This window comes from Sarcophilus harrisii, chromosome 2 (genome assembly GCF_902635505.1).
Source record: "Sarcophilus harrisii chromosome 2, mSarHar1.11, whole genome shotgun sequence".
In the NCBI taxonomy this organism is placed as follows: domain Eukaryota; kingdom Metazoa; phylum Chordata; class Mammalia; order Dasyuromorphia; family Dasyuridae; genus Sarcophilus; species Sarcophilus harrisii.
The window spans coordinates 587,309,529-587,332,629 of NC_045427.1; the positions used below are offsets into that span (position 1 = coordinate 587,309,529).

Genomic DNA, 23,101 nt, shown 5'->3' on the forward strand with positions numbered 1-23,101 from the left:
TCCATGAGAGATTCCATGAGTCAGAAGGAATAATTCCTTTATTTTCTTTTAAAAAGCCAGAAGAAATGATGGTTCCCTAATAACTCTAGAAAAGGGAACTGACATTATTGTTAGGCTTTGGAGTTTTGTAAATTACAGATATGACCTCATTTGATCATTACCCCATTTTAGAGATGGAGGAATTGAGTCCCGGAGAAACTAAGCATCTTATTCATGGTCACCCAGTTAGTCAAGAGCCAAGAAACATAAACCCAGGCCTCCCGACTCCAACTTCATCACTCTTTCCACTACACCACTGGGCTTGTGTAGTAAAAGGAAAGTTTCAAGCAGGAAAGATAGACCTGGGTAGGAGCCTAAACTCCAAAACTTATTTGTCTATAACTATAGATGAGGCACCGAGCCCTTCTGGGTTCCTCATCTGTAGAATGGGAATAACAATGACTTGTTACCTTTTACACAGAGTTGTGAGGAAAGAATTTAGGACCATGGGATTTCATAACTTCGAGGGTCCTTAGATAGATAGCTGATTGATAGACAAGTATCTGAGGGCAGATTTGAACTTGGGTCTTCCTGATTCAGGCCAGTACTCTATCCACTGTGCCAACCCCTTGTTACTTGACCAGGACACCTGATGTTCTGGGAGTTTTCCTTTAGCTTTCTTGATATTGTGTAGACACCAAGAGAGCCCGCAAGCTGTCCATTGGGTATCCTTTACTCTCACTGCTTGATCACCCCATCTCCTTTTCCAGCCATACATGCCTTTGAAGATATCTTTTCCATGCTTGTACTAACAATTCATTATTCCTACTATATTGTGGTTCTTCAGTTGTTTCAGTCAAGTCTGACTCTTCATGATTCTAGTGAGGAGTTTTCTTGATAAATACAATGGAGTATTCAGAATCACATAGCTAGTAAGTGTATGCAGTCAGATCTGAACTCAGTTCTTCCTGACTCCAGGCCTGGCATTCTATCCATGCATCAGCTAGCTATAGTTTTTTTATATCTCTATTGCCCTTTAGACAACTAGCAATTCTCTTAGAAACTGTAAACCAATTGTTCATGAACAGACAATGCCATTCAAAAAAATGTTGGAGTTAAAAAGATGAAATTGTAGTCAGAGAAAAGATGGGAGTAATTAAAAGCTTCAAAATTTCTTTTTTTCCTTATTTTTAGCTTTTTATTTTCAAAATACATGCATATATAGTTTATAACATTAAATTTTGCAAAACCTTTTATTCCAAATATTTGCCTTCCTCCCTTCCCCTCACCTCCTTCCTTAGACAGCAAGTAATTCAATATGTGTTAAACATGTGCGATTTTTCTATATATATTTCCACAGTTATCATGCTGCACAAGAAAAATCATATCAAAGAGGGGAAAATGAGAAAAAACAAAAAGCAAGCAAACAACAACAAAAAGGTAAAAATGCTATGCTGTGATCCACACTCAATCTCCACAGTCCTTTCTCTGAATGCAGGTGGCTCTCTCTATCACAAGTCCAGTGAAATTGGCCTAAATCACCTAGCTGTTGAAAAGAGCCATGGTTCATCAGAATTAATCATTGCATAATGTTGCTGCCATGTACAATGTTCTCTTGGTTCTACTAACTTCACTTAGCATCAGTTCATATAAGTCTCTCCAGAGACTTCCTCTCAGAAATCATTTTGCTGGAATAATATTCCATAACATTCATATACTATAATTTATTCAGTCATTCTCCAACTGATGGGCATCCACTCAGTTTCCAGTTTCTTGCACTTTCCACTACAAAAAAACCACAAACATTTTTGCACATGTGGATCTTTTTCTCTTTTTTATGATCCAGGCCCAGTAAAGACACTGCTAGATCAAAGGGTATGCACAGTTTGGTAGCCCTTTGGACATTGTTCCATATAGCTTTCCATAATGATTGGATCAGTTCACACTTCCACCAACAATAAATTAGTGTCCCAGTTTTCCCACATCCCCTCCAACATTTATCATATTTTTCTGTCATCTTATCCAATCTGATAGATGTGTAGAGCTTCATAATTTCTTAAAAGCAATCTAGTCTACTTTATTTCCTACTGACTTCTGGGACAGTTCATCTGCAGTGGCTTTGCAGTGTATATAAACTGACAAACCAAGTAAATCATAGTCTAGATGGTAGGAATTATGCATCCACTTGTTTTTTCCTAGTGACTGAACTCTTCTGAATGGTTTACATCATACTTACAAGTTTTTACAATATTCTTGGGCTTAATGCAACCAGTACAATGTAATAATCTACAAACAAGAGGTCCATTGAAAAGTGAACTGAATTTAAAATAAGATGTTTTAGGTTCAAAGCCTAGGTTCTACCACATATTATCTTTATGATCCTAGATAAGTCACTGCCCTGCTGGATCTTGGTTTCCTCATTTATGAAATGAAGAACTGGATTAAATGGCTTCCAAGGTTCCCAAAAGATCTAAATTTATGATTCTATAAATATCAAGAGGACCTCACTCTTAAACATCTTCCAGTTGGACCCTTTATTTGACATCTTCCATGGCATAGTATACATAAACAATGAAAAGTATTCCAATTTAATTTTTAAAGAAGATTGAATTAAACACAGATATAAGGGGTTTCAAGCTCTAATGAGCTTGGAATATTAGATTCATTTCTGGCTGCTATGTTTTAGGGAGGACACTGATATGTTGGAATGCCTTCAAAGGAAGGCAATCAGGATGATAAAGGGGTTTGAAATTCTTGATGAGAATGAGTTAAAGGAACAGTAGGTGCTTTGCTTGAAGAAAAGAAAACTCATAGGGATGGGGAAACAGGATAAAAAGGATTTGATAGCTGTCTTCAAATATATTAAGTTTGTTCTATTAAGCCTCAGAAGATGGAAACAGAAGCAGTGAGTGGAAGTGATACGAGAAAAAGGTGCAGTCAACTGTTTGTTCTTTTTGTTCCATCATTCAGTCATGTCCAAGTCTTTGTGACCCCACAATAGGCCCTTCTGCCCTCTCCTATCTCCCAAGGTCTGTCCAAGTTCATTTTCATTGTTTCCATGACACTATCTATCCATCTCCTCCTCTGCAAACTTCTGAACATTTATCAATATTAAAAAGTGAAATGGGCTACTTCACAAGATAGTGATTTCCACCCTCAACTCACTGAGCATGTTGTAGTCAAAATCATTGTTTAGATATTGATTGAACTGAATAGTTTCTTAAATCTCACAGACTAAAATATTTAGAGCTGGAAGAAGCCTTAAAGTCACTTGAGTGCAATCCTTTTATTTTGCTGATAAGGAATTGAGGTTGAGCAAGATTAGATGATTTGCCCATGGTCACATAGCTAGTAACTACCTAGGACAGAATTAGAATGCTGGTCTACCAAATTTCAAGTTAACAGTCTATCCATTGGACCAACCAGATACTTTAAGCTGTCTACACTGAGATTCTGTGATAATAGACATGAAAGTTCTTCTAAAAATGCATAGCATCATGCAAATGAATGTTATGTAATATCCAAAAGGAATCTGAAGTCCACAGACAGTACATTGAGAATGTCAGTTCATTACAAAGAGCTTCTCACTCATTTTTGCCAATTTTTAGTCAAATTGATGGAAACTAATGAGGATGTTAACCATAGTTAAGTGAAAGAGAATGACTGATATAATTATACACATATAACTATACATATATATATACATATAAATGTAGCTATATGTTTATATGAATATATTTATGGTATTATGGCTATAATAAATTTGGATGGAAAGATGCAAATATACAAGTGACAAGATTGGTAGATGGCTGCATATGAAGAATGGACTTTTACATTTTGACAAGATATCATACATTTTCAAAAAAGAAGAGAAAATTTGGAAAGCATTATCTTGTTGATCTTCCCACCTTCATGTAGGCTTTCATTTGAATATCTTGGATCTATTTAGATTGCCCAATTTTAAAGATTTTTTAAACTTTTAAACATTAAAACATATAAATGTGAAATTTTTTCCTCTGACTATTGGTTCTTTACCTCAATATTTAATAACTTCTATTCTCAGGAAATAATCTCTTACCACCAAGTAAATCTCTTACCCTGTAAATGTAATTATGATAACCTGCTTCTTTCCTCTCTAGGGACAAAAACTGGTTAGTAATTGTCTTATATATTTGCATTTCCTAACTAAACTTCTCCATACATATGCTTCTTCTTTAGTTTACACTTCCTGCTTCTCAAAGTTTCTATTATCATTTTTTCATAATCACCATAAAAAGTGATTTTTAACAACTGGCATTTATAGGCAATCAATTGTATTTACTGTCTTCATGCAGAAATCCAGAAATTCAGAAGTACCAGTTGGCAGGAAGTCCTATTCCCATGCTACCCATACATTATCTAGGACTGAGAGAATAAGGAGATTTGGGGGGGGGGTGAGGTCTATTTTTAGATGCAGCAAAAATAGATACAAGAGTGAAAAAAGACAAGGACATATGGATGGCCAAGAGTCAGCAGTAAATGGGAAAGACAGAGACAGAGACCACAAAGCTCCATGTGAGAAATATTTAAGAACAAAAGAGAAACTTTTGTAATAGATATAATGTATAAGAGCAGAGAGCAAACAATAAAAAATAGACTAGTATAAGGTAGGCCAACTACAGGTAGATCTTTGAAGTCTTTGAAAAATATCTTCAATGCCGTTTTTCACTCTTAGGATTTCACATGTTCCCCATTCCAAATTGTGAAGAAACTCAAGATATCCTGTGCTATCATGACTCTTCTCCGGCTGCCCAAAGAATCCCACTATGGCATCTTTCCTGGGTCCACCCTTATCTCATGCACTACAATCCTCTGTATCTATCCTTCTATCTTATCTTCTCGCAAATGACAAAAATCATGAATTCTCCTTTACATCTCCTCCTTCTCTTATTAACTCCTATTAACTGAAAAACCAGCTAATAAATTGTTTTACAATGATCTTTTAAAAAAAATTTATATATTGAAATTTTAATTTATGAAATAAAACAAGCATTTTCATAACACAATATAATAAAAAAGATGATTGCATATGAAACTGCTAATCAATTACATACAATTTGCTATTCTTTTAAAATATGTAATAAAATTATCATGTAACTTCTTTTTTTCATTTTTTTCTTCTTTCCTACCCTCAACCTAAATAATAATAACACAACAATTGCAACAATCTTTTAATGGTTACAACAAAATTAATTTATTACCTCTCCCAGGAATCTGAATTTTAACAGAGTACTCCTAATAAATGTAATGTGTTCACCCAAAGGGATGTGCTCATTCAGAGAATTGAAAGATTTTGGAATTGGAAAAGATCTCAATTGCCAACTGATCCAGCTTATATCACTTTGTACTCTAGGTTCTGCCTTCCAAAACCAAAGAAGAATTGTTTTCAATTGTGTCCAACCCTTTGTGATCTCATTTGGGATTTTCTTGGCAAAGATACTGGAATAGTTCGCCATTTTCTCTAATGATGAGGAAACTGAGGCAAACTGGGTTAAGTGACATACCCAGCATCACACAGTTAGTAAATGTCTGAGGCTAGACATGATCTTGGGAAGGCAAGTCTTCCTGACTCCAGGCCCAGCACTCTATCTACTATACCACCTGGTATAATCTCCACCCTGTACTCTAGGATATGCCTTCTAAAACCAAAGAGAAACCTAATCTTTAATCCATACAATATTGTCAGTTACTTGAACTATCATGAACTATCATGCTCTACCAAGTCTTCTCTTCTCCAGGTTAAATGACCCCAGTTTCTTTAACTAATTCTCATATGCATGGGCTTGAAGTCCTTCACCAATCTTGTTCTTGAGGTTTTTTTACTCCATAGGAGACTTCTAAAACTGTGATGCTCAGAACAGATATAGTCTAAGCAAAGTAGGCTACAATAGCTCTATCATCTCCTTTTTCCTAGATACCATGCCTTTCTTAATGTACCTCAATATTATGCTAGGTTTTTTGTTTTTTTTTTTGGCCACCATATCTTTCTGCTCATATTGAGCTTGCAGGCCACTAAAACATCCAGATTTTTATTTTTCAGATAGACTGCTACCCAAGATGCCTCTTGTCCTTGTAGTGTTGATTTTTTAATCCAAACTTAAGACTTTACATTTATTCCTATTGACTTTCATTTTATTATATTAAGCCCAATACTCTAGGTTTTGAAATCTTTTAGAATTCTGACTTTGTTGACCAATATGTTATCATCTTGATGTCATCTGAGAATCAAATGAGCATATTTTTTATGCATTATTCCAAGTAACTGATAAGAATAGTAAAAAGCACAGAGCTAAGCAGAGTCCTGGGACATTCTACTATAGACCTTCTGCTAAGACGCAATGGAACCATTAATATTGAACTAATTGCGTCTGAACATGCAACTAGGGAGTTTATTGAATTGATTCAAGGTGTATCAAAACTTCAAGGATCCATGATTTAAATAGTATGGATTTTCCCATTACCCATGAGCAACATGGCCTCTTTTCTATACTTTATGAAATAATCTTCATCAGGTCTTATGATGGAAAAAATTCATCTTTTAGTGGAAAATCTTCTGATGACAAGGTTCTTTCCATCAAGGTAAGCTTGTGCTTAGGCTCATTTTTGAAGTCTTTCTGACTTTATAGGACCTGCATTCAAATAGAGCAGCCTTAAAAAGTCAACTCTATGCCCCCATAGCACAACTGGAGGCGGATTGTCTATCTGTTCTATTCACTTAGCCTTCTTAATAAAGATTTATTGTTTGTAGTTGGCATTTAGGGTTAACACAACCCTGAATGGCTTTTATTCAGGTGTGGAATGTCTGCTTTATTGATACTTGGGTACCAAATATAAGTCAGAATTTTTTTAAAGCTGTGCTTGGCTAACAAAAGTAGACATCTGCATTTGATTTTCATCACATGTTGGTTGCAGGGTAAGTCATTCAATTAGGAAAATATGCCTTTAATACTTTCTGACTGGGCATCTTGCTGGGAGCCTTTCTTTCCATAAAATTAGCCCAGCTCACAGAAAAAAAGATATGGAAGACTACTTATAGAAATAAAAGCAATTTGTTCATATTCTGCCAGGTCATAGTTTTATATGGAGAAGAAATTAATAAGATTGTGAAAACTAGATATAATTTGATAAAAAATATACATGATACATAAACTTGATATGAAAAATATATATAAACTTTCTAAAATCTAGAATGTAACTTTCTAGAGCTATTAATAAGCCAAAAAGAAATCTCCACAAAAACTTATTTCATCCAAAACAACAGTTACGCTCTTTTCTCTAATTTTAAAACCTTTGTCTATGAATTGGTATGTAAAATTATGCCTGTTTAGGCAAAATTTTCTTTTCTCATGTCCACAATACTTTCTTCACTGCTTCCCCCTGCAGCAGACCTTCCCAGCTCGAATAGATTCTTTTGGACAAATCAAATCAATAAATATTTATAGAATCTTTATTATTTTCAAAGGAGTGTCCTAAGACCTTTTTGATGGCCACAAACCAAAGATTTCAAGTTTGAAGCGTTTCATCAGGAAACAGAATTCAGCCTTAAACTAAACATGATCATGGCAGAATTGAGGTGGAATTCATTCTAAATCTGGAATTATATTCAGCTCTCCCCTCAACTTCACCTTAGTGGACAAGGCAATATCCTCCATTTTCTGATCTGTTTTTAACTTTGCCCTAAACATTGATGAAAGTGGCTAAGAGGGAAGAGAAAGAAATGCAAACAAACTCTGGGAGACAGACTGCTTTTCAACAAACAGAAAAGCTTCTTTATGAGTCACACATAATTAAGTTAACATTTCATTTTTTAGGTCACCAAAAAAAAAAAAAAAAAAAAGACTCCTTCTACTCTATCCTTAGGATAAGGCGCCTGTCCATTGGAAGAAAATCACCTTTTATCAAACCCTGCTCCTAATGGTTCAGAACTTTCAGGTCTTATACCTCTTCCAGAGTTTCCCCACTATCTGTGACACTCTATAAGTATCTCCAAGCTCAATGTGATATAACCTAGGAAGAGCCAAATGCTTTAAGGTAAACAGATAATGAAGTTTTTTAATGCTGGTCTAGCCTTGTTAATAACTCCATATCACCTTGAAAAAGTTATTTATTCTCTCTTAGTCTTAGTTTCCCCATCTTTAAAAATTATATGACTGGTCTCGATGATTTTTAAGGTTATTTCCAGCTCATAATTGAGTATATCTCTTTCTATGGAGCTTTGTGAAATGTATTTTCTTTGTGCAAAGAAGACTTTTAAAGATTACAATTGTTTCTAAGTTAAGACTATATTCCAGATGTTTAAAATTCCTAGAAGTCAAACATGATCAAAATAATTGAACAAAAAAATGAAAATTTCAATACAGTAGCATGGTATTGAGCTAAAATTGCAGCCATACATTTATAAAAGGAGAACAAGTCCCTTGAACATAACAGAATGCATAAATTCCATTGGTAGGCAAAATTTGCTCATCTTTAGGGAGCTTTTAATAACTAAGTTCTGGGAATTTTTAGGTAGTATTAGCTCAGGAGAACTTTGTAGGAGATTTCTTTTTCTCCCTCTTTCCCTACTCATCTCCCTCCCAAGGAGAAAGAGATACCCAGTCAGCTGTTCAAGGGTTCATTCATTGGTCCAAGTAAGTTCAAAGCACAACTGATCAGAGGTATGTATTCCAGACAAAGATACCAAAAAGCAGACTCATGATTGCAAGCAGCTTTCAGGAGTATGATCCCTAGCAGTAGAGAAGAGAGTCAGCTTTGGAAAAGAGCAGATCCTGAAAACTCAGCTAAGCAATTTGTCCAGAACAGGTGCTTCCCACCCCCACACCCCAGTTTCATTACTTTTAAATACATTAGATTAAATGTCAAGAGTCCTGGTTTCCTAAGATGGCTATGTCATTAATTTGTCATGAGTTGAATTAAACTAGTTTTTCCCTCTCTTTTTCCTCATCTATAAAATGAGGAGCTTGGACTAAATAATTTCTTGTATTCCTTTCATCAGCTGAATAGCAATCTAAGGTGGGTCAAAATAAGAAAAGATAGACTTGGAACAAAGGACAAAGCCTAAAAAGAACCAGTCTGAGCAGGTATCAGGAAATAGAGGGCAGAAGAACACCCATGATAAATTTCACCTAGAAAGTACCCAGCAACGTTGCTGTTATGTATTGGAATAATATCAGTATGGGACTTTTTAAAGTCTTAAAACTCCATACAAACACCATTAGCTGTCATTACTGTTATTCTTCATCATTTTGCCTCAAATATCATGTGCTTAAATATGTTTCTTACTTAAAACAGGAGTGGAAAAAAAATGTCCATTTCTCAGCCAAAAAAGAGATGACCTCCAAAATTCCTGCATATTTGCTTGTCAGTAGGGGGAACCGCTACAACTCTTGGGAGAAAGAAATCCTGACATTCAGCTATTTCAACTCAAATAATCAGCTTAGAGTTAACACTCCTCCCTTTTCTGGGCTGGGTCATCACTGTCACGGGAATAAAGGAGGGATGCATGTAGGATTAGGAGAGAATCCTGTTCTCATCCCACAGCTAAAGAAGGAATGAGGTGAAGGTCACCAGCTCCTTATGGCAGGAACCTTTTCTATCTATGGCAACTAACTGGCACAATTCCAGTAGGGTGCTGGTCCTCAAGTCAGATAGACCCGAGTTCAAATCCAGTCTCAAACACTTACTGACTTACTGTCACTGTGGGCAAGTCACTTAATGCTATTTGCCTCAATTTCTTCATCTGTAAAATGAGATGGACAAGGAAACTGCAGCATCTTTACACCAAAAAACCCCAAAGGGGTCACAAAGATTTGAACACAATAAAGATTGAAACAACTGAACAACAACTTTACGTGTGTGTAACTATACACACATACATACATACATACATGTTTACATACACAATTGTGACCAAGTACCTCTACCCATCCCCTCAAGACTGAGTCTGTTTAACTATAATTGCAGGCACAGCAGATGTCAAATACAGCAACTGTTTGCTAAGAGTTTAATCCATTATCTTCCAATAACTTGAGCTATAACATATGGGACATGCCTTCCAATGCTAAAGGAATATTTTGCTTCCAGGGATATGACAGGTGAGGAAAACCTTACCCCAGTGAATACTCCTCTCTCAACAATCTAATAAGGAAGTAAAGGTTTTTTTTTCAGAGTGAATAACAAATAATTTCAACAAAATATCTATTTTTCCCAGTCAGAATTTGAATAATCCAGAAAATTTCCCAATTATGCCACTGTATTTCATTGTAGAGGCCTCCTATATGAAACTTTCCTGGATTCCTCTCCTCACTTACCACTCATGTTATTGCTTACCTCAGAAAAAATTACTTTGGATATACTTATTTAAATACGTGTTTTCTCTCTCAGCAATGTCTTCTCTTTGAAATTATCTAGTTTATCTTGTACACATCTTGCTTCTTAGACAGTTGTCTAATTGTTGATACCCCATTCGATTGTGAGTTCCTGATGGGTAGGGTCTATTTTTGCCTTTCTTTGAATCCCCAGCGGATGCAGAATAGTGCCTGGCACATAGAGGGGCTTAATAAATGCTTGTTACTTGATTTGACTTTTCTGAATAACTTAACAATGCCCTGCTCTGCCCAAGGTCTTTCCCAGCATCTCTGTGCTTTCAGGCACTGAGGCCCTAGGCTCTCTCTTTGAGTCAGTTTTTAAAATCCAATTCAGTTAAGAAATTTTGAATCTCAGGAAACAAGACTCCACAGAGAAACTCTGAAGTCCTTGGAACATCCAGGTTGTAGGTGACTTTGGGATGCTTCCAGACCTTCTAAGATTGTAGATTTAGTACAGGAGGGGCAATTAGTGGACATGGAATCATAGATCTAGAGCTGAAGACTACTCCTGAAGCCATTTAGTCAACTTCCTCTGGAAACTGAGGCAGGGGGGAAAGGAAGAGGAGGGGTAGAATTATTTGGTCAAAGTCATACAGGCAGGTCGGTTATGGACTCTGAACCAGAGCTAATGCTCTTTCCACTGTACCAACAAGTTCAAGTCCCTTCCTTTAACAGATGATAAGTTTGAGGCCTGAAGAGGTCAGAGATGTGCTCAAAGTGACATAGATGGATGCAGGGCAGGATTCTTCCAAAGTTGTAGTTCTTGGCAACTATACTATTCTTTTTCCCCAGGGAGCCTTCTGGAGCTTCTGCCCACTGAAAAAAGTACACATGTTGATGCCTAAATTTTGACACCTTGGGACAAAGTCCCAGATTTCCCAGTCCTAGTTGAGGCTCTGCCCAAGTCATGCTCCATAGTCTGAATTTTCTAAGTCAGGTAGATGCTTTTTGACCTTAAAGTACTGAAGGCGTCTTGGAGGCAGCTGGTGGTGCACAGAACACTGGGCCTGGAGTCAAGACATGAATTCAAATCCAGTCTCAGCTACCTGCGAACTGTGTAACACTAGGCAAGTCACTTAACCTGTTTGCCTCACTTTCCACAACTATAAAACGAGGATAACAATACTTACATCCCAGGGATATTGTGAGGATCAAATGAGATATGAGGAGGAAAAGGAGGAGTCCTGGGCACTTACGAGACACCATGTTATTCCCTTCCCTTCTCTCTCCTGAAATGCAAATGTTCTTTGGGAGGATTAAGCATGGTACCCACAAGTTTTCTACACCTTACTTTTAATTGGTTTGTCAAATCCACTCAATTAAATTAAATATTTATTGACTACCTACTATAAGCAAAGCAATAGATGCAAAGATAATGAATAAAACAGTATCTGTCTCCCTGAAGTTATGTATAGTGGAGGTCTGAAGATAAGATTTCCAAAAATATATAGCCAAGAATTGGAAATCCAAGGGATTCCCATCACTTGAGAGATGGCTAAACAAACTATGGTATAGGTTTTTAAAGTTAAATTAATTTATTTTTAATAAATTGCTTTATAAATCATGTTGGGAGAGAAAATCAAAGGAAAGGGGAAAAACCATGAGACAAAAAAAAAAAAAAAAAAAACCCAGAAAAAAGAAGTGAACATAGCATATGTGTTTTTACATTCAGTCTCCATAGTTCTTTTTCTGGATACAGATGACATTTTCTGTTTATGGGAATTACTTTGAATTACTGAACCACTGAGTAGAACCAAGTCTTTCATAATTGTTCATCTCACATTTTTGCTGTTATTGTGTACAATGTATTCCTGCTTTAGCTTGTTCCACTCAGCATCAGTTCGTGTAAATCTTTCCAGGCCTTGCTAAAATCAGTTTGTTTACAATTTTTCATAGAGTAATAATATTCCATTATCTTCAAATGCCACAATTTATTCAGCCATTCCCCAATTGATGGGCATCTACTTATTTTCCCATTCTTTCCTACCACAAAAAGAGCTGCTACAAACATTTTTTGCACATGTTGGTCCTCTTCCCTTCTTTATGATTTCCTTGGGATACAGAACCCAGTAATGGCACTGTTGGGGCAAAGGGCATACACAATTTTATAGCCCTTTGGGCATTATTCCAAATTGCTCTCCAGAATGTTTAAATTATTTCACAACTCTACGAACAATACATTAGTATCCCAGTTTTCCCACATTCCCTCAACATTTATCATTATCTTTTCCTGTCATTTTAACCAATCTAAGAGGTAGAAGATGGTATTTCAGAGTTGTTTTAATTTTCATTTCTCTAATCAATAGTGATTTAGAGAATCTATATGACTATAGATGACTTTAATTTCATCATCTGAAAATTGTTCATACCATTTGACCATTGGGGAATGACTCGTATTCTTATAAATTTGACACAGTTCTTTATATATTTTAGAAATGAGATCTTTATCAGAAACATATGGTATATGATTTTAATGGAATATTGTTGTGCTATAAGAAATGATGAAGATGGTTTCAGAAGATCCTGGAAAGATTTACATGAACTGATACATAGAGAAGTGAACAGAACCAGGAAAAAGTTATACACAGTAATAGCAATTTTATACAACAAAGAAATACAAAAGACATCAATTCTTAGCAATACAATGATTCAAGATAATCCCAAAAGATTAATGATAGAGAATGCTTTTTGCTTCCAGAGAAAGAACTGATATTGTTTGAAAAGAAGTGAAGCATGCTATTTTTCATTTTCTTTCTTTCTTTTCTTTTAAGTCTTCCTGTACAAAATGACTAATATGGAATTTTTTACATAATTTCACATGTGCACATGAATTGCTTACTGTCTCAGGGAGAGCAGAGGGGAGGAAAAAAGGGGAGAGATAAAATTTGAAATTCAAAACTTTAAATGAAAATGTTTAAATTAGAAAAAAATTATACAAATAAATGTCACAGAACCAAAAGTAAAAATATGAAATATAGGAATAAGCAAGCTTCTTGAGAAGGAAAAGCAAGAGGGATCAGGAAATAGTGGCCCTGTTTATTCACTCTATTTAAATTTAGGTAACTTCAAGGCCAGTGCTATTCCCACTACCTAACATCGCATTTATATTCTTATCATAAGAGGTGTTGAATGGTTTTTTTGTTTATTCATTGCTCTGTTGTATATGTAGAATAATAAAATCAATAATTTTGAAATCAGAAATCTCAATAAGTAGATTTTTTTTTCTGTTAGAAAGTCCATGTGGGTGAAACCTATTTCAAGCTCCTGACCTATACAATGGCCCCTCTACTCCCTTCCCTTATAATACTCATCATGTCCATCAGTGATGGTATTTCCTTCATTCATGCAGATCACAATTTTTCTGGGCCTTAAAAGGCCATGGTCATGTGTTGCTATGACTGAAAAATTCATTCTTTGGCTGCCAACATACTGTTTATTAATGAATTAATCGAACAGATATTTACTGAAACCTTGCTGTTTTCCAGGAACTGTGCTAGGTGCTTAGGATACAAATAACAAAACAAAACAGTCCTGAGATGCATAGAGTCTATACAACACATGTGCATTTCAGTAATACTTGGAGGAAATAAGAAATACTAATAACAGAGGTGGGGTGTGATAGGGGAGAGAAGATCAGGAAAGGATTTATGGAGGACATGACACCAAAGCTCTAAGCATTGAATAAATATAAGGACTCTGAAAGAATGCAAGGAAGAAGTAATATATTCTAGGTAGGGAAGACAGTTTATTTGAATTCATGAAAGTAAGGAGTGCAACAGGGTCCCTAATCATTTGTTAAATTTTTGGTGTGAGAATTTGCACTTCAGAAATGGGCAGATGCTACAAACCAGGGCTTGATTTTTTTTGTTTTGTTCACTGCCTAGACTTAAGAAAATAAGGGAGGAAATGTTACTAATGCAAATTAAACTTTCCATCTGTTAAACATTTGCCAGCATGCATCTGAAATGGAATGTCATCTTTGGGGAACAGCTATAAGTACAGTTTGGATAGGATGCAGACTGTGACACGGAGCAATTCAAAATAAAGCTAGAAAGAGAATTCATGATGAAATGTACTATCCAACTCCAGATGGACAGGTGATGGATTCTGAGTGCAGATTTTTTATTCATGGCTAAAGCAGGATTTTTTTTTTTTGCTTGACTATATATGTGTGTGTGTGTGTGTGTGTGTGTGTGTGTGTATAACGGCCTATTTATTTTTTGCTTTTTCATTGAGTAAGGAAGGGGTAAAGGAAGTGAGAAAATTCACAATTTAAAATAAAATAAAATAGAAAAAAAAACAGAAAGTAACTTGGACCAAGTCTCTGGAGGACCCTAAATATCAAGAAAAAGAGCATGTATTTTTTCTTGGAAGCAACAGGGTACTTCTGATGGCTTTGAAGTAAAGGAATGATATGTTCAGATCTATCTCTTTGGAAGATTAAATTGGCAACAAGTGGAAAATGTCATGTTATGGTCAAGAGACTAGAAACAGGGAAACCAATTAAGAGATTACTATATGAGTCTAGGTAAGAGAACAATGGTCTGAACTGAGGTTGTATCTTGAGTGGAAAGAAATAGACTGACATGAGAGATACTGTAGAAACAAAATTGAAAGGACTTGAATCCAACTTGACATTGGGGAAATAGTGAGAGAATGAAGAGCATAGTATAATTCTGAAGCTATGAACTTAAGTGAACTGATAATTGGTATATATGACAGAAATCAGAAGTTTGAAGGAGAAGTAGGATTAGGAGAAAGCATGATGAACCCCTTTTTTGACATGATGAATTTGAGATGTTAATGGAATATCTAGTACATCAATGGAAATATGGAAAAAATTATGGCTGAATCATGTGCCCAGAGATGAAAATTGGGTTTATGGGAGAAAATTAGTTCATCCATGCAAAATGCAAATGAAAAGAAAGGGAAGTCTATTCCTACCTACCCAACAATTTCTTTAGCTGAATTGATCAGTTACTTTGGTATTTTATAGAAACAACCTAAGACAGCTGATCCATTTTTCATTATTCAGATAGTATGATATAGTAGATTCCAAACCTGGAAGAATTCTTCAAGTCTCACCTCTGACACATACTGACTGCGTGACACTAGCCAAGTTACTTGACTTCTTAACAATCTAAGCAACTCTTTAAGCCTGTAAGTGCAAAGAAAATTACATCCCATGTTAGTAAAGGGAATTTCTTCACCAAGGAATTCCCTATACCAGTGAAATCTTATTATGTTCTATCACATGGTGTTCGTTCTATGCTTTCTGCAAGCTGCCTAAGAGGCTTAATCTTAAATAGTGGTCAAGATGACTGATTCTTTCTCAGGCTCCTGAACTGGCATCAGATTTCCACCTGATAATCATTTCCCCATAGAATATCTATGATCTCTATTCCTACTCCTAATATACATCTCCTTGCTCATTCCATATCTGTATAATTTATTGCTTTTCTCTAGGCCCACATCACTCCTGCTCCCATCAAATCAAAATCATAGCAACCAAGACTTATTGAACATTTATTATGGCAAGATATTGTTATGGAAGGTTACCAGGAAGTATCAGGCATACTAACTACTTTCAAGAAGCTTAGTATCATATTGGGAAGATGAGATAAATGCTTAAAAAGTTAATAAAGATATAATGAGTAGCTCAAGAAGACAACAATATGAAAAGATATCATAAAGAATATGTGATTGACACATGAATGATAACAATTTAGATTAGGTAGAAATGTTAAAGACTTTAGGTGAAATCTGAGCTGAGTTCTAAAAATAGTTTTAGGTAGATGGAAAGAAAGGGACAACATTCCGAGAAAATAGAATAATATAAACCAAAGCTTAACAACAAAAGGTATAGGATGAATTTGGAGATCAAAAAGTAATTCATTTTGATTAAAATGTAGGCCTTGGGTAGGGAAGAATAGCTTTCATAGATTAAACTTCACTATAACTTTTTTCTTTTCTTATTAAAGCTTTTTATTTACAAACATATGCTCTAAATCACTGTTGACCAGAAAAAAGCAAATTAAGACAATTCTAAGGTACCACTACACACCTCTCAGATTGGCTAAGATGACAGGAAAAGATAATGATGAATGTTGGAGGGGATGTGGGAAAACTGGGACCCTGATACATTTTTGGTGGAACTGTGAACGGATCCAACTATTCTGGAGAGCAATTTGGAACTATGCTCAAAAAGTTATCAAACTGTGCATACCCTTTGATCCAGCAGTGTTACTACTGGGCTTATACCCCAAAGAGATCTTAAAGAAGGGAAAGAGACCCACATGTGCAAGAATGTTTCTGGCAGCCCTCTTTGTAGTGGCCAGAAACTGGAAACTGAGTGGATATCCATCAATTGGAGAATGGCTGAATGCATTGTAGTATATGAATGTTATGGAATATCATTGTTCTATAAGAAATGACCAACAGGAGGATTACAGAGAGGCTTGGAGAGATTTATATGAACTGATGATGAGTGAAATGAGAACCAGGAGATCATTATACATAGTAACAAGATTATATGATGATCAATTCTGATAGATATGACTCTCTTCAACAATAAGATCATTCAGAGCAGTTCCAATTGTTCAGTGATGAAGAGAATCAGCTACACCCAGAGAGAGGCCTGTGGGAACTGAATGTGGTTGATAACAGCATTTTCATCTTTTTGTTGTTGTTTGCTTACATTTTATTTTGCTTCTCTCTTTTTTTTCTTGTGTGACATGATAATTGTATAAATACGTATACATATATTAGATTTAACATATTTTTCTACCAAACATATATTGTACTACTTGCCATCTAGGGGAGGGCATGGAAGAGGGGGGAAAATTAGAACACAGGGTTTTGCAGGGGCTAATGCTGAAGAATTGTCCACTGTTTTAAAAAATTAAAAGCTTTAATAAAAAATGAACAAATATATGCGTGGGTAATTTTTCAACATTGACCCTTGCAAAATCTTTTGTTCCAAAATATCCCTTCCTTCTCCCCAACCCCTCCCCAGATGTCAGGTAATCCAATACATGTTAAATATGTTAATATATATGTTAAATCAATATTTACATAAATACATATCAAATTGAAATTTTTCCAAAATTGAAAATTTTCTCTGCTGTTATGCTATGCATAATATACATAGCATAATTTTTTATAACATGATCTTTCATACATGATCTTTTATAAAAACAACATAATCTTTTATAAAAATATGATAACACAAGTAAAATAGCAGAAAAGAAACTTACTTATTTTGTCCAATTGTCTCGAAATCTTTCACAGTGATGCCAAGAGAAGATGAAAAGTCCAATGGTATACCCTTCAAGTCAAATTCAAATATCTGTGCACAGAAATGGTTTTTTTTAAGTTAGATTATTTTAAGGAATAAGGAAGATTAACTGACACAGTATAATAAGTCATATAATTATTTTTATTAGTGATACTCTTGTGAATACTTAAAATTCTTACCAAAGCATGAAACAGAAGTGATTAAATCCTAAATATGGTTTTTTTTTTCCTTGAGCGTACTTTGAATATAGGCAAATTAATGATCCAAGTAATTCACTATTATAGACTCAAATTGCAGGATATTCAAACAAGAAAACTTGGGGAAATAAATAGGATCTTGGGCTATTTAAAGATTTGTGGTAATTACATGTGCCTCTAAGAATTAGAACTATAACTAACTAATGTAAAAATGGAGGGAGAGGAGAGTTTTTAATTCTGCATAAGGGAAAACTTCCAAATAATCTTAGAGCTATTCGAAAGTGGATTGGACATTTCCTTGAGATAGTAAGTATCCTATCATTGGGAATTCTTACAATATTCAGTGTATAACCAGTTGTTGAAGTTTCTCTAGAGAAAATCCATGCTGTAAAAAAATTAGATGACCTCTAATATTTTTCAACTCTAAGATTTTATGATTTCATATTTTCCCGTATAATGATTCAAAAAAGTAATTATGACAATATCTTTTAAATCTGAAAACTTCTCAGTCATGAAAATAAAATTTTAACTGACTTAAACAGTGAAAGGGAAGATAAGAGTACTTTATTTCTGTCTCTTGGCATACAAGATGGTTAATAAACTAAGGAGCCATAACAGTGAAATAGAGTTCCCCAACTTCTGGCATATCTAGGAGTGAGTATGAGTAAGTAAGGGTCAGGAATGTTGGAAGGGATACACCTTGATGTACAAAAAGCATATCAGTAAATGAAATATTTGATCCAAAATAATAATATTCCAAAGCATTTGTGGGATTCTCACATATTGCCAAGCAATATTCCTTTTTTTTTGTCTCTCTTTTAAATGGTTCACTGTTAATTTCTCTCTCGTATCTATACTTCTAGAATTGGTGATTTCATCACTTGGGAATGACTCTATTGAATGTAGACTGTAACTCCACCAAGATTTATTCAGTAGACTTTAAGAGTGGCTGTGAATGACAAATTCATTGACCCCAAACCAATCTGGTAATGAACCTCTGAATCTCTGGTCTTCAGATCACAGGCATGAAGTTTAGCATTGGCCACCTGCTAGAAAAGCTTGGTAGAACCTTTCAAATTCATGCGGGATTAACTTTTTCCTGATAATGGGAAATAGCTCCCATAGCCCATTTTGGAATATAACCACAAATCAGAATGTTGGAAGAAAGAATTTCACTTTCTTTCTTTTTATTTTCTGTCTGTAAAGTCTCAATTATAACACTTCAATTAGAGGTTCACTTCATAGATGTGTTAATTAAAGATACATTTGTTTTGGGAACTAAATGCAATATACTCCCACAATACCTACATGACACAGAGTGAGCAGGTGTGTATATACACAGAAACTGTTCATTACAAGATCAGTCTGAAAATGACCAGGTGAGCATTGAGCAGATTTGGACAACCATTTATATAAAGCTATTAAAAATCAAAATCAGTGTCAACAAATTTTCAAAATGGCAAATAGTATTACTAATGTTAAGTTGTTCTAACCCAGAACAATGAACTTAGGCATCTAATTAACAGCATTAAGCTGTGGGCTTTAAAATTGTCAATTGTTATTACTGAAATTTTTTTTGGAAACTTTTTCCTTCCTTTTTTTTCCCACAAGGTAATTGAAGATAAGTGACTTGCAGAGCTAGTGTTAAGTATCTGACAGTAAATTTGAACTTAGGTCCTCCTGATTCCAGGGCCAGTCTCTATCCACTGTGCCATCTAGCTGCTCCTGGTTTTCCTTCTTAGGAAAATATGCAGAGATTTTCAGATTTTTCTAAGCCTGATATAAATCTGTGGAAGGGAGGTTTAAAAACATATGTAAATTAATTTAAAATCACAAAGTCATTCATAATTGCTTTCTCAATGAATATTCTTTCCATTTTTTCACAGATTTACAGTTACAAGTGACCTTAAAGATCATCTTATTCAAAAACCTCATTTTATAGACAGAGAAACTGAGGTTCAGAAAGGTGGAAGGGTATCATAGAGCTTTGGTTCAAATTGAAGTCTTCTGAATACATATCCAGAGGTTTTTCCATTCTACTATATCACTTCTTTTTTAAAAATCAATTTGGTACAAGTAAAGATCTAATTAGTAAACAAAACCCCAATTCTGTAATGAATTAGTCAACCATTCAGAGCTGGAAAGGATCTTCTGAGTCATCTAGTCCAACTTCTTGGTTTTACAGCTGAGGTGGAATTACAGTCTACTCTGATCTGAGAGTAAAGAAATTTGCCTTAAGACCCATAGGCATAAAATAACAGAATCAGAATTCAAACCCAGATCCATAGATGGCAAATTCAATGTTCTTTCTGCTACACCAAACCACTTCTTAAGAGCTTAGGAGATGAAGAGTAGAAGGAGAGATCTAGACTTTTATTTTAACTTCTAGGTATGGAAACTCCCTTCATAGATATAGATCAGTGACTCCCAACTAAGAATTCTTAGAGAGTTTTTTGGAGCACTGAGAGAGCAATTAAATGACTTGTATAGAGTCACACTGCCAGTGTACACCAGAGATCTGAATCCAGGTCTTCTTGAATCCAAGGCCAATTACAATATCATTCTACTTCTCCAAAATTACTAAATACACCAAATAATTCATTCAAAATGCAATATACAGATATTTCTTCATCATCTAGCCTCATATACAATAAATATTGCCAAATAAAAGCATTTGTCAAATTATTGCACATTGCTAATTTTGGAGATCATCTATAGGCTATTTTTCATCACAAACTAGTTTTACCTATTGTCAAGCATGTTCCTGGGCTGCCTCCCCTTCTCTTTCCTGCTTAGTCAATGTATGCTAAAGGAAAAAAAATTAACTTCATTGTTAACTAAGCAAAACAATTAAAACTATAAATTAGCTACAAAATAATCTTATAATTCATTCCAATATCAAATAATCAATGAACATTTATTTAAGGTCTATCATGTTTCAGGAATCATGTTAAGCCTTGAGCAAATAGCAATTACTTTCAGATCATTTGCTATTTTCTGTCATCTATACCACCATTTCTTATCCATTGTTTATTTCTCCCTCAGGGTCCAATCATTGAGTTCTGCACATAATAAGCATAAATTAAATTGAAAGAGTCACTTATGAATTTGAGGAGAGAATCACAAGGGGACATTATGTTTAAACCAAGTAAAGGTAATTGGGGAGGTGGAACACATAAGTTCATGAATTAAAGTTTTCTGTACAATTCTGTTATACAGGATAACACTTTATTATCTCGACAATCTCTTCCTTTTGATTATAATAATAGCTATTAGTTTGCTTTATTTGTCAAGTTCTGAGGGGATCCAGGGAGTCCCTTAAAACATGCTTCTATATTTTATTTCTAAGAATGGAATGCTCAGATGTTCTTTTTTAGTCTGAGATGGTGGTGCAGTTCTACTCAGCAGTTTTTCTAGCCTCTTAGATTATGTCCTAGTCCATGGCTCCCTGCCAAGAACAGAAAAGATTCATTGCATTTTAAATCATCCTGCAGTGATCTTATGGACACAACCTTTGCCCCATTCTTTGGAGTCTATGGCATCATAATATTTTAAATATTGCTCCCCACCCTACCTCCTTCAGTTTCTCTCACCTATTAATTTTGCTTGAAGGCTATTCTGTCTTATTGAAATGAGACTTCTTTGCCTATAATTAGCTGGCCCCAACCAAAGGCAGACACTAGCTTTCTCTAGAGTCCTTTATTCATGTTCCATCTCTCATCAATTTAATTCCTTCTTTCTTCTAGTTTCAAATCGTATGTTTCTTTATGGGTTTCATATCAAATTCTTGCTTCTTGTATATAGGACACCTTTAGGTTTCAGGTAATCTGAAGAGTTAATGATTCATTCTCTTGGATAGTTAGATTATTTTTGTTGTTAATTTCAAGAAGTTTTTAGTTGATTCTCTGGGATCCTCAATATATACATATATATATATATATATATATATATATATATATATATATATATATATATATATATATATACCATCATATTATCTGCAAAGTGATAGTTTTTTACTTAATAACAATTCTAATTCCTTCCATTTTTTTCTTCTTTTATTGCCATAACTAACGTTTCTAGCATAATGTTGAATAATAATGGTGATAATAGGTATTCTTGTTCATGCCTAATCTTATTGGGAAGGTTTCTAGCTTATCCCCATTACAGATAATGCTTGCTGATTGTTTTAGGTAGTTACTACTTAATAAGATTATTTTTGTCACGGATTTTATTTCTAATAATTCTAACTTCTGAGTGCCAGTTCTGATCACTTCTCCAGGTTTTCCTTAGGAAATATTATTCAGTTATTCAGCTATTTTATAGAGGAGGAATCTTCTAAAATCCTGTCATTACAAGTTTTATCAAATGCCTCACATCTTTAAAAGTACATCAAGTGGTCAATAAAGCTGTAAGTAAAAATTATTGAACCTAGGACAAATTTAGTTGGGGCAGAGGGACATGGTCATGGTGGCACAAAAGACAAATTAACTATGAATACAGTCACATAGAGCTCTCTATGTGAGGGGTGGCCTGTCCTCCACGGTGTCTGGATGAAAGCCCCATGGGAATTTAAGGATAAGGCTGGAGAAAGGGATATCTAAGGGGTGGCTAAGATGGGGTACTAACAATAGAAGTTTAGAAATAAATCCCACTGTGGTATGGGGTTGGTGAAGAATTACTTGGTAAGGTAAAGGATGACAATTACAGTGTGGAGTAAGTGATCCCTGAGTGCCAATTTCTGAGGGTCAAATCCCTCATCTCCCCATGCAGACCAAGGGATGAAAAAAGGTTGCTTTCTTACAAGCTTGCCAATTTTTGACAAATATTTATAGTTCAGTGAATACAGATTCTGATTTTTCATTTAAATGAGTTTAAGTAGAGTTGGCAACAGAAATGTTAACGAAGACACTAATCAATGAATTGATTATATCTTTTGCAAAGCTAATATTAGCTCCCATTAGGTTATCCATGCCCACATCAATGTGCCTCATTTTCCTTTTCCATCTAAGTAGGCAGCTAGGCAGTGCATTGGGTAGAACACTATCAACAAGAATTGACTTCAAACAAGATCGTAGGCACTAGCAATTAGACCCTGGTAAAGTCATTTTTACAGCTATCAGCCTTGGTTTCCAAATATAAATATTAGGATAATAATAGCATCCATCTCCAAGAGTTTTGGTGAGGATAAGAAGAGAACACTTTGTAAATCTTAAAGCACT

The 23,101-nt window shown here is 34.9% G+C and overlaps 1 protein-coding gene across 2 annotated transcripts in view; it reads right to left on the bottom strand.

The window, feature by feature from the left end:
- MYOF (myoferlin) overlaps nt 1–23,101 on the bottom strand; it is a 155,842-nt gene that overhangs the window by 102,633 nt on the left and 30,108 nt on the right. For both annotated transcript variants that reach the window (XM_031956078.1, XM_031956077.1), the window contains exon 3: nt 17,642–17,733. In XM_031956078.1, the coding sequence (XP_031811938.1) occupies nt 17,642–17,733 (92 nt within the window). The remainder of the gene's footprint in view (nt 1–17,641; nt 17,734–23,101) is intronic.